The 12,467-nt window shown below is 46.7% G+C and overlaps 2 protein-coding genes across 2 annotated transcripts in view; both read left to right on the top strand.

Annotated features, from left to right (window-relative positions):
• Positions 1–1,015: 1,015 nt before the first annotated feature.
• Positions 1,016–12,467, top strand: part of zc3h7a (zinc finger CCCH-type containing 7A) — a 103,302-nt gene continuing 91,850 nt past the window's right edge. Inside the window, exon 1 of the mRNA XM_078240753.1 lies at positions 1,016–1,139. Within this exon, the coding sequence (XP_078096879.1) occupies positions 1,130–1,139 (10 nt within the window). The 5' untranslated portion in view covers positions 1,016–1,129. The remainder of the gene's footprint in view (positions 1,140–12,467) is intronic.
• On the top strand, positions 2,007–8,043 carry LOC144510825 (uncharacterized). Its single transcript, XM_078240767.1, has 2 exons — positions 2,007–3,030; positions 6,534–8,043. Exons 1-2 carry the CDS (start codon positions 2,394–2,396, stop codon positions 7,004–7,006), a joined length of 1,110 nt encoding a protein of 369 aa, XP_078096893.1. The 5' UTR covers positions 2,007–2,393; the 3' UTR covers positions 7,007–8,043.

Genomic DNA, 12,467 nt, shown 5'->3' on the forward strand with positions numbered 1-12,467 from the left:
AAGCAATACTTTTCACTGTGTACTAATACTTGTCCAACACCGGCATCTCCACATCATTACTAATACATGTGACAATAATAAATCAAATTGAATCAAAACCCGCCAAGATATCTGGACTCATCTAATTCTGGTCTCTTCTGCACCCCCTATTTTTATCGCTTCACCATTTCCTCTCACACATCTTTGAACTGTGGGAGGAAACCGGAGCACCCAGAGGAAACCCACGCAGACACGGGGAGAACATGCAAACTCCACACAGACAGTGACCCGAATTGAACCCAGGTCCCTGGCACTGTGAGGCAGCAGTGCTAACCACTGTGCCACCGTGCCACCCAAGGTATTGTTTCTTGCGTGCTATACAGACAAAACATACCGTTCGTAGAGTACATAAGGGAGAAGGAGAGGAGAGAGGGTGTAGAATGTAGTGTTACAGTCACAGCTAGGGTGTAGAGAAAGATTAGCTTAATATATGGTAGGTCCATACAAAAGTTTGATGCCCGGATAATCCAGGCCAATCCTGGAAGGTTGGTAACCCAAGCACTACACTCTGGAATGACCTTACCATCTCTCCCTCTCTTTCCCCTTTTACAGCAACTCCTTTGATCGAGCTTTTGGCAAGTTGACCAATCTATTATGTGGCTGGGTGTCAAATTTTCATACCACTCCTGCGAAGCACCTCGGGTAGTTTTATTATGTCAAAGGTGCTCTATAAATACAAGTTGTTGTTGCACTTGAGCATTCAGTGCTTGTGGGCAAATCCTGGAAAAATTTGGAGGGGGTCAAGTTTGGGAAAATTGTGGGTCTGTGTCCGTGCACAGCGGGGTGCGAGCAATGCTTGATCGATTCTACCCAGCAGGGATTCTGCAGTGTACCGGCTGCGTACTGTAAACGGGGCTATTTGCAAACAAGCTGCTGAGTGAGTCATGCTGAATTGCAAAACTTTAGATTCCACCCCCCTTGGTAACGCTTCCAGTTTCCATTCATCATGCAACAATTTTTGTAGGGTGACGTTTCACCCACTGGATACCTGGAAGATAAACCTTTGTCACAATCGCCCCTCGCATGTAAACACACCCATGTTATCCCCGGGGGCATTCCCAAACTCTCCAGTTAGACCAGAACTTCACCAATGGCTGCAGGTGAGTTTTTGCTCCTGTGAGTTGGGGAGAAGGCTTCCTTAACATTCATTGGCAGCGAGGGACGATATGAATCGGAGGGGTTTAGCCTGACAATTGTGTCATGTAAAGTGTTTTTGATGCATAAAAAAAAGTCTGGAATTGCACAAATCCTTAAAGAGTGAAGAGGAATGTTTAAAAAAAACATTTCAACCTTTTACAAACATTGCTGGCCCCAGCCAGAGCCGGAGAGAGTGATAGATAGATAGAGATAGAGATAGGGAGAGTTTCTCCCAGCGGGGAAGTGTTTGCTGTAATTTCACTGCTCTGGGTGAAATTGCACCTTCTGGAAATGGACCAGTTTGGTTTGGTTTTGGCGCAGCGTCTCCCTGTCCGCGATATTAGAGCTATATTGATCCACCCTGTCCTCTCCCTCTCCTCCTTCCCTCTCCTCTCCCTCCCCTCATTCTCTCCCCCTTCCTCTCCTCACACCCCTTTTCCTCTCCTCTTCCCCTTTCCTCTCTCCCCCCTATCCTCTCTTCACACCCCTTTTCCTCTCCTCTTCCCTCTCTCCCCCTATCCTCTCCCCCCTATCCTCTCCCCTCTCCCCCCTATCTTCTCCCCCCATCCTCTCTCCCCATCCTCTTTCCCCCCTATCCTCTCCCCCCTCCCCTATCCTCTCCCCCCTCCCCTATCCTCTCCCCCTATCCTCTCCCCCCCTATCCTCTCCCCCCCTCCCCCTATCTTCTCCCCCCCCTCCCCCTATCCTCTCCCCCCCCATCCTCTCCCCCCCTCCCCCTATCCTCTCCCCCCCTCCCCCTATCCTTCCCCCCCCCCTCCCCCTATCCTCTCCCCCCCCCCCCTTCCCTCTCTCTCCCTGTGTGTGTGTGTGTGGTGGGGAAGGACACAGCACCCACAGATCAGGAGCACTTTGCGATCCAGCTTTGCATTGGAAATTGCGAGTAGCTGCGAATGGGAATGCAGCTTTCTCTCTGAGTGTCAGTGAGTGTCTCACTCCCGGGGCAGATTGGAGAAACTTTGCTCAATTCCACCTCCCCAGATTTTGTCGCATCTTCCCTCTCCACTATTTTTTTTGCGATGCGACAAAAGTTGTGACGCCGCAAATTCTCGTATTTCAGACGCAGCAAAAATGCGACGTCCCGTCGGAGGGCAAATTGCAACTTAGTCGCCATCTTTAGCGATGGTTTTTGCCGGGGAGGTTCCTGCCTAGGTGTGTGTTTAATATCTGAGCCAGTCTGGCTCCCCCTCCCCGGACACATGGCTCAGGAGGAAGCCTTCCGCCGCCGCAAGCTCAACTTCAATGAGGACGAGACGGAGATTCTGATCCGGGAAGTGACACTGCACCAGGACCAGCTGTTTGGCAGGGGGGACACCAAGCTGCCCCCAGGGGCCAAGAACAAGATCTGGCTCTCCATCCTGGCCAAGGTCAACGCCGTGTCCAAGTGCACCAGGGACGTGGGCGACATCAAGAAGCGGTGGTACGACATGTGCCACCGCACCAAGGACAAAGTCATCAAGTTGGCGCGGGAGACCATTCGGAATGAGAGGGTCGCCCAGCGGGAGGCCGGCCCGGGCACCGCCCACCACCACCACGATCCGGCCGGGCCCGGCACCAGCAACGACGACGCCAGCGAGCCGGGCACCAGCGGCGCCAGCCGGGACGGCAGCACGGGCAGAGCCGGCGGCCAACCCGCCGTCTCCGGCCAGCGGAAGAAACAGGCGGCGCCCCGCCCAGTGACTTGGCAGGCCCGGCAGGTGCCGGGGCAACCGCTGGCGGACCACCAGGTGCCGGTTCAGTGGCCGCCGGTGCTGCTATTCACACTGGGCCCGAATGCCACACGGGACAACCCCAAGGAGCCACCCCCAGACCAGCAAGCAAACGACGCCCTTGATGGTAAGTGGCATCTCTGGTTCATAGACAGCACTGTCGAACATCCCACGCCACCAAACTTCCACAATTTAAGGTAGCCAGGAGATAAACCTATTCTTGTTCTTGGTCCAATCCATTACAGACCAGAACACAATGAAAAGTTATCACAGTTTGGCTGTTATAGAGATCAGAGGTGGTCGAAGGACATTTTGCAGTCCAAGTCTTGCAGCTGTGAGTTTTTTTCAGTGGTCACAGAGTTTGCCTAATTTATCTCTGTGTTTTTCCAATTCTTCATTTTGAGAATTGCAAAGATTTCTGTTCCCATCACTTCTTTAAATTCTCTACACCAGCCCTATTTTCTCGTCGCCAGGTGTCCGAGCAACTCGTTATTCTGGCGTGGGCCACTGCTTCTCCAAAAGTTTAAAGTTTATTTATCAGTGTCACAAGTAGGCTTACATTAACACTGCAATGAAGTTACTGTGAAAATCCCCGAGCCGCCACACTCCGGCGCCTGTTCGGGTACACTGAGGGAGAATTTAGCATGGCCAATGCACCTAACCAGCATGTCTTTCGGACTGTGGGAGGAAACTGGAGCACCCGGAGGAAACCCACGCAGACACGGGGAGAATGTGCAGACTCCGCACAAACAGTGACCCAAGTCGGGAATCGAACCCGGGTCCCTAGCGCTGTGAGGCAGCAGTGCTAACCATTGTGCCATTGCGCCACAACAAGCTACTGGAGGATGTGCTAGTGGTCCCAGCTTTGCACAAGCAGCTCAAGTGGAAACTTCTCTCTTGGGGAATTATGCCAATGTTGTGCTCCACTTCAGAGTAACTCACTGCACTTCCAATGTCAATATTGCTTTTCAAAACTAACCTTCATATCCTTCAGCTTTTCCTGCTTATTTCTCTTTATCCACATTAAGTTTAAAAAAAATCCAATCTCGTTCTGCTGGATTTTCTTAACACATCTGTTATAAAGTGAAGGTTGATCCCCTCTCTGACAACTAACACTCAACCACTCAAAGAGAAGTACCTCGCCTCATAATCTGTTAAAGTGTGTGTGAGAAATAGTACGATCTGCTCTTCAGCAACTTTTAGTGATTAAATCAAAATAACTACCTGAGACTGTCTCTGTAAAAGTAACAACACTTTATTGATCTAACTAACAGTGAACAGGTTAACTAAACTATTAACAAACCAAATAAAACAAGATTCTAATGGAATGCTGTTTAGATAAATCCAATTTCCACTTATTAACAAAAAACAATAGAATTTTTAGTCACTCTCAAAGTGCAACCAGGTTTGTCATCTTCTGGAATCTTCTTTCTGGAATTTCTGGCTTCTTTTGCTAGCTTCACTATTGAGATGAGGCTTTCTTTTAAGACATAAATGCAGCTATGAGAGCCAGCCAGTATCTCTCTCTCTCTCAAAGCTGAACTAAGCTGTCAATCTGCAGGTGGCAGGTGCTCTTGTCCTCCAGTTTGCCACTGCCTCCCCCCCCTCTCCCGGTCTCTTATACCCCCTGATGATATAGCAACATCCCCACAATAGGATTAGCTTACAAGTTACCAAAACATCAAATTCAAATCTGATAGGCTTCTGTTATTCAAATGCCTAGTTTAAACTGATTGGGCAAACTATAAAAACAGCCTGTTGTCTTGGCAACATTACTACCTAGACTGGCGATACAATGTTTCAGTCTGTGTACTCTATATGTACCTGGCATTTACCTTTTTTAAAACTCTAAGTACTACCTTTTTGAACAGACCATGCAATTTTACAACTCCTTGCATTTTACAATTTTTAATAATTTTGCAAACACTAACTTCACAACACATATTACTTTGTGGAGTATCCTCAGCTTTTAAATGTAATTATACAAAAACATTATAGAAAGAAAGGGGAGGCTATCTTAACACAGCAACATACCTGATCTGGTGGAATAGGGTACAGGAGAATATTTTAGTAGACAGTTTGTGTTCAGTATCCCATGTGCTAATTTTTGCTCAACAAATAAAATACGGTATTGGGCCAGACTTTCCTGTTTAAAACAACCAACGAGGCTCACGACACTAGTTGTTACTTGTGCACAAATGGGACAGCATCTTCAGGCCGGGGAAAGATGTACAACTGAATGCCAATATCTGAAAGTTGGTGCTAAGAGTTGCGCCATCCATCATCAGCTTCAGAAAAAGTGTCCTGATCTCTGCCTCACCATCGACATGCAGTAGATGTGAACTTAAACTCACCACAAAATTACATAAGAACATAAGAACTAGGAGCAGGAGTAGGCTATCTGGCCCCTCGAGCCTGCTCCGCTATTCAATAAGATCATGGCTGATCTTTTTGTGGACTCAGCTCCACTTATCCGCCCGCTCACCATAACCCTTAATTCCTTCACTGTTCAAAAATTTATCTATCCTTGTCTTAAAAACATTCAACGAGGTAGCCTCAACTGCTTCACTGGGCAGGGAATTCCACAGATTCACAACCCTTTTGTGTGAAGGAGTTCCTCCTCAACTCAGTCCTAAATTTGTATCTTCTTGTAACAAACATAAATGCAGTTTTAATGACGCGTACATGGTTAACTAGAGCCAATCTTTCTTTCCCTCTTTCTGCACCAATATGACATGGAATTCATCCATTCTTACACTTCCTTCTCTATCCTGGGACTGTCTACCTATCAGTGATTCAATCTGAATCATAGAATTCCTACAGTGCAGAAGGAGGCCATTCAGCCCATTGAGCCTGTATCAACAACAATCCCACCCCAGGCCTTATCCCCGTAACCTCACATATTTACCCTGTAATTCCCCCAAAAACTAACGGGCCATTTAGCTTGGCCAATAAAGCTAACCTGTACATCTTTGAACTGATTGGTTAAGTAGATACACAGCTTCTTGCTCTGCTTAGTGAGGTCCACCATGCCCTTCTTCCTTTGCTGCAACATTATTAGCTCACTATGGGTGGCACAGTGACACAGTGGCTAGCACTGCTGCCTCACAGCGCCAGGGACCCGGGTTTGATTCCCGGCTTGGGTCACTGTCTATGCAGAGTCTACACATTCTCCCTGTGTCTGCGTGGATTTCCTCCGGGTGCTCCGGTTTCCTCCCACAGTCCGAAAGACGTGCTGGTTAGGTGCATTGGCCATGCTAAATTCTTCCTTCGTATACGCAAACAGGCGCCGGAGTGTGGCGACTAGGGGATTTTCACAGTAACTTCATTGCAGTGTTAATGTAAGCCTACTTGCGACACTAATAAATAAACTCTAAGCTTTTTCTCAATTTTTTTCAAACCTAAACGTGCACAAGCAAACCTCACTAATGGCAGCTGCCATTAGAAGCCCTGCTACAGCAGAATCTGGGTCAATAAGGATAACTCTTTGCTAAATACTTGAATCCTAGGCTTGTATTTTGGAGTAATCATATGGACTGCAAGAGAAAAGTGAACTGACTACCACTGAGTAGGGTCAGTGTGCATGTTTGAAGTCAGTGTCTTTTCATGTTCACATTATTTGTCCAACAGAATCCATTATTGAAGTGAAACAGGAAGACATTGATTCAAACTTTGATGTGGATTATTCTTCACCAGACATTGCATCACCACGGAGTCTTCAAGAAGGGTGTCCATTCCAGCCTCAAGGGAGTCGTGGATGTAAGCAAATTTCCCAGGAAGAAATGTTGGGTGTCCAGGAACAGCACAACGTGTTGCTCGGGGATGGTAATGAGGAGTTGCACGGCATCAGGCAGGAACTGAGAGAACTTCGGGGTGATCTTCAGGAATTAGCCGCGGGCATCAGGCAACCCCTGGAGAGGCTAGCAGATTGCATGCAGGCTATCCTTCCATTATTACAGCATCCACCTTGTCCTCGAACGACGCAGATGACTGACTCATTCACGCAGCCAGATGAGGAAGAAACCACGGCATCTGGCCAGACGCTGTCTCACAGTCGACGGAGCGGGCGCAAAACATGTAAACGACCAAAGCTGGATGTGTAGCCGGTTTTGTCTTAGACCAGTGGATTTTTGCTTCTTTCATTTCCACCTTTGGTAGGGTCAAGTATTGCAAGTCTCAATCTGACTGCACAACCCGATCCGGTGATTCCTGAAAGTCAGTGTTTGACACTTAGTCCTGTTATTACAGGGATTTTTAGGAATGGTGGGAGTGTGAAGTCTTCATACTATCTGCACTTGAACTGTGTAAAAGAAACATTACAGCTATATTTGAGATTTTGTGTCACCCGGACTGTTTCTGCATGGGGTATTTTGGGCCTAGGTGAATTGCAGGCCTGCCTATTTGTGTTAGTGGTGCTGATAATTTGAGGTAATTAATTAAATTTATCGCCAGTAGCATTTTGCCAACACATTAAAGCACTTTTGGATCATGTGTTTTTCTGCAGTGGCTCCAATATGCTAAATATGGCTTGTAACAATATTGATGAAATGAAGTGCTAATGATTTGGAGCAATTTTTAACATGATTTAAAGGGTAACGTTAGACAAAAGGCGGGTAACTATAGGCTGGTTAACTTAACTTCTGTAGTGGGCAAAATGCTTGAATCTATCATCAAGGAAGAAATAGCGAGACATCTGGATAGAAATTGTCCCATGAGGCAGATGCAGCATGGGTTCATGAAAGGCAGGTCATGTTTAACTAATTTACTGGAATTCTTTGAGGACATTACAAGCGCGGTGCGCAACGGGGAACCGGTGGATGTGGTGTATCGCGATTTCCAGAAGGCATTCTGGAAGGTGCCACACAAAAGGCTGCTGCATAAGATAAAGGTGCATGGCAATACGGGTAATGTATTAGCATGGATGTTGGATCGGTTGACTAACAGAAAGCAAAGAGTGGGGATAAATGGGTGTTTTATCTGGTTGGCAATCAGTGACTAATGGTGTGCCTCAGGGATCAGTGTTGGGACTGCAATTGTTTACAATTTACTTGGATGATTTGGAGTTGGGACCAAGTGTAGTGTCAAAGTTCGCAAATGACACTAAGATGAGTGGCAGAGCAAAGTGTGTGGAGGGCACAAAGTCTGCAAAGGGATATAGATAGTTTAAGTGAGTGGACAAGGGTCTGGCAGATGGAGTACAATGTTGATAAATGTGAGGTCATCCATTTTGGTAGGAATAACAGCAAAATGGACTATTATTTAAATGGTAAAAAATTGCAGCATGCTGCTGTGCAGAGGGACCTGGGTGTCCTTGTGCAAGAATCACAAAAAGTTGTTTTGCAGGTGCAGCAGGTAATTAAGAAGGCAAATGGAATTTTGTCCTTCATTGCTAGAGGGGCGGAGTTTAAAAACAGCGAGGTTATGTTGCAGCTGTATAAGGTGCTGGTGAAGCCACACCTGGAGTACTGTGTACAGTTTTGGTTTCCTTACTTGAGAAAGGATATACTGGCACTGGAGGGGGTGCAAAGGAGATTCACTAGGTTGATTCCAGAGTTGAGAGGATTGGCTTATGAGGACAGAATGAGTAGACTGGGATTATATTCATTGGAATTGAGAAGAATGAGGGGGGATCTTATGAAGGGAATAGATAAGATAGAAGCAGGGAGGTTGTTTCCACTGGCAGGTGAAACTAGAACGAGGGGCATATCCTCAAAATAAGGGGGAACAGATTTAGGACTGAGTTGAGGAGGAACGTCCTCACCCAAAGGGTTGTGAATCTGTGGAATTCCCTGCCCAGTGAAGCAGTTGAGGCTACCTCATTGAATGTTTTTAAGGCAAGGATAGATACATTTTTGAACAGTAAAGGAATTAAGGGTTATGGTGAGCGGGTGGGTAAGTGGAGCTGAGTCCATGAAAAGATCAGCCATGATCTTATTGAATGGCGGAGCAGGCCCAAGGGGCCAGATGGCCTACTCCTGCTCCTAGTTCTTATGTTCTTATGTATTGTGTTCATTGTGGGAACAACAGCAATATGAATGTCTTTGAAACAGGAGACTTAACATCTCGGAGCTGCACGTGGGAAATAGAGATCGAATAAATATTGAAAATGAAACTACATTCAGCTACCTTCATTACACAAACTGAGGACAAATGGCCCCTGGGTAATGTGCATCACGGTTTTATTTCAGTTTGTTGAAGAAGCAATTTTAACATTTTTGGAAATAGAAACTATTGTTCTGGTTTTTAATTTAAACATTGACATTTTCTATGTCATTTTAAATTTAGTTTGGCAATGTTTAACTCTATTTAATCAAACACACTGATATTCCTAGCTGTGTCTGAGATATATTTAGAAACATACATGGAAAATAGAAGCCATTTGGCCCTTCGAGCCTGCTCTGCCATTCATTATGGTCATGACTGACCTCACACCTTAGGAGACCATTTTTTACAAGTGTACGGCAGGTGGCACAGTAATTAGCACTGCTGCCTCATGGCGCCAGGGACCCGGGTTTGATTCTGGCCTTGGGTGACTATCTGTGTGGAGTTTGCACGCTCTCCCCATGTCTGCGTGGGCTTCCTCCGGGTGCACCGGTTTCCTCCCAGACTCCAAAGATGTGCAGGTTAGGTTGATTGGCCTTGCTAAGTTATCCCTTAGTATCACGGGGACTAGCAGGGTAAATACGTAGGGTTATGGGAATAGGGCCTGGATGGGATTGTGGTCGGTGCAGGCTCAATAGGCCGAATGGCCTCCTTCTGCACTGTAGGGATTCTATGATTCTAATCTGTAAACAGGATGGCTGGTCTGCCGGCATCTGGGGAGAGAGAAACAGAGTTAACATTCAGGTCAATCATCATCAAACCACAGCAGGGGTTAACTCTGTTTCCACGATTCCAGGCATGCGGAATATTCCTATGAATTGGTGTCGTTTTAAGTTATACACTAAAACCAAGGCAGTATTGAACTTGTAGGTTAAGTCCTATTTAGTCTCTAAATAATAAAATCTCTCCTTATTAGTACTGGGATGGACAATAAATGCTGACCAGCCAGCGACGCCCATGTCCCACGAATGAATAAAATAAACTAATATGCCTGAAAAATGTAGCAATACTTTCAAGTGTGTCTCTGTTTCAAGGGAGCACCAGTCTTTTGTAATGTATTATATGAGAGCTGAGCGAAGATGATTGATTCAGTGTGATTCAAATTCTTCTGCTGTCAATGTGATCACAGCTGTGATTGCCTCCTTACTGTGTATCATATCCATAGTAATGACCATTTCACAAATTACATTGATTTGTACATCAAGATCGAGGTGAAATTGAAACGAAGGAAGCAAAATGCTACAGGTGCTGGCAATCTGGAAGAGGAAAGAGAAAATGCGGGGAATGCTCAGCAGGCCAGGCAGCAACTTGCCGGGGTGGCACGTGCCAGGGGCGGCATGGTGGCACAGTGGTTAGCATTGCTGCTTCACAGCACTAGGGACCCGTGTCCGATTCCTGGCTTGGGTCACAGTGCGGAGACTGCACGTTCTCCCCATGTCAGCGTGGGTTTCCTCCGGGTGCTCCGGTTTCCTTCCACAGACATGCTGGTCAGGTGTATTGGCCGTGCTAAATTCTCCCTCAGTGTACCCGAACAGGCGCCAGATTGTGGCGACTAGGGGATTTTCACAGTAACTTCATTGCAGTGTTAATGTAAACCTACTTGTGACACTAATAAAAAAACTTAAAACTTGGAGTGAGAAACAGAGTTAATATTTCGAGTCAATTACCTTTTGTCTGATGAAATTGTTATTTTTCTTTTTCGTTCAGCCGCCTGGGCCCTAAGTTTTGGACAGGCACCGGAGTGTGGTGACTAGGGCATTTTCACAGTAACTTCATTGCAGTGTTAATGTAAGACTACTTGTGACATTAATAATAAAAATAAATAAACTCCTTCACCAAGATCTCCAGCCTTTTACGATATTGGGCCCCATCTGCCTTATCCAGCCAGTATCCATGGTTATCGCTGGCTGAAATCATTAAAATGAACAGGCACCAAGAGGTTGGCCTGCTTCCTGCGTCATAATGAGTGGACACAGTTAATCCCGTATTCTGACCTTAGTGCCCTTGTTTGGGTGCTATTTAATTGAACCCCTCTCCAGACTCTAACATCTGGACTCGCCTGTATCCAATAACTTTTCCATCTGCTGTTGCAGGTGGCAGTGTTCCTTGAGCATGAAGATCAGTAAACCATGGAGCATAACAGGTTCCGATCCCTTATTCTCTGCAGCAAGAGGGGATTGCCAGGCAGAGATAAAACAGTTCCCCAAAGTAAAGGAGGGACTGGTTACCAAGTTAATTGCATCATCGGACTGTGCCCTACAACCAAAGGGCTTCTCAATCCACCGAATGGACCATACAGCGGCCTCAGGCAAGGCTAGGAGTGGTGGGATCTGCCTCCTAATCAACACCTCATGATGCATAGACGTAGCAACACAGGCAAGTTTCTGTTCCCCGGACCTAGAATACCTGACGCTAAAATGCTGCCCTTAATACCTTCCGCAGGGGTTCACCTCTGTTATCCTGACAGCAGTTTACATTCCATCCCATCTGGACATAAAGACCATGCTGGACGAAATATACACCACCACAATTAGCCTTGAGACGAAACATCCCTGAGGCCTTGTTCATCGTGGCCGGGGACTTCAATCAGGCCAAGCTCAAGAGCGCACTACCAAGATACCACAACACGTCTCCTGTTCAGAGGCCCAAACATCCTAGACCACTGCTACACAAATATCAAACATGCCTACCACGCTGTTGCCCGCCCACACTTTGGTAAATCAGACCACAATGCTGTGCTCCTGCTCCTAGCTTATAAGCAAAAACTGAAATGGGAAAATCCGGAAGTCGTGTAACTTTGGTCTGAGGAATCGGATGATCTCCTACGGGGCTGCTTGGAGTCAGTGGACTGGTCAGTATTTAAAAACTCTGCGACCAGCCTGAACGAGTACGCCACGTCAGTAACTGACTTCATTAGTAAGTGTGTAGAGGACTGTGTGCCAGAGAAGCAAATCCTTGTGTTCCCAACTGGAAACCATGGGTGAACAAGGATACCCACTGCTTGCTGAAGTCCAGGCCTGAGGCGTTCAAGATAGGAGACCCTGACCTATACAAGAAAGCCAGATATGATCTACGGAGTTCCATCAAAGATGCCCAAAGACAGTATCGGACCAAGCTAGAATCCCAGGCTAGCCACACGGACTCCTCCAACTATTGGCAAGGTCTGCAAGATGTAACAGGCTACAAGATGTAAAATCGCCAGTTCCAATGCACCCCTTCCCGATGAGTTCCGTGCATTCTATGCCCATTTTGAGCAAGAGGTCAGCGAGAGCACTCCTTCCATCCCGGAAGCCTCGGATGAACCTGTATCTGAGGTCACCATTGCAGACGTCAGAGCAGCTTTCTCGAAAGTCAACCCACGGAAAGCGACTGACCCGGATGGGGTGCCTGGACGAGCACACAGATCCTGCGCGGACCAGTTGGCGGGGGTATTCGCAGATATCTTCAACCTCTCTTCACACC

This window comes from Mustelus asterias, chromosome 23 (assembly GCF_964213995.1).
Source record: "Mustelus asterias chromosome 23, sMusAst1.hap1.1, whole genome shotgun sequence".
NCBI classification, from domain to species: domain Eukaryota; kingdom Metazoa; phylum Chordata; class Chondrichthyes; order Carcharhiniformes; family Triakidae; genus Mustelus; species Mustelus asterias.

What these genes read in the sequence shown, in the direction of transcription:
- LOC144510825 (XM_078240767.1), top strand. Translation starts at nt 2,394, where the DNA reads ATGGCTCAGGAGGAAGCCTTCCGCCGCCGCAAGCTCAACTTCAATGAG. An exon ending in AGCAAACGACGCCCTTGATG is followed by an intron (nt 3,031 to 6,533) that starts GTAAGTGGCATC and finishes TTTGTCCAACAG; the next exon opens with AATCCATTATTGAAGTGAAA.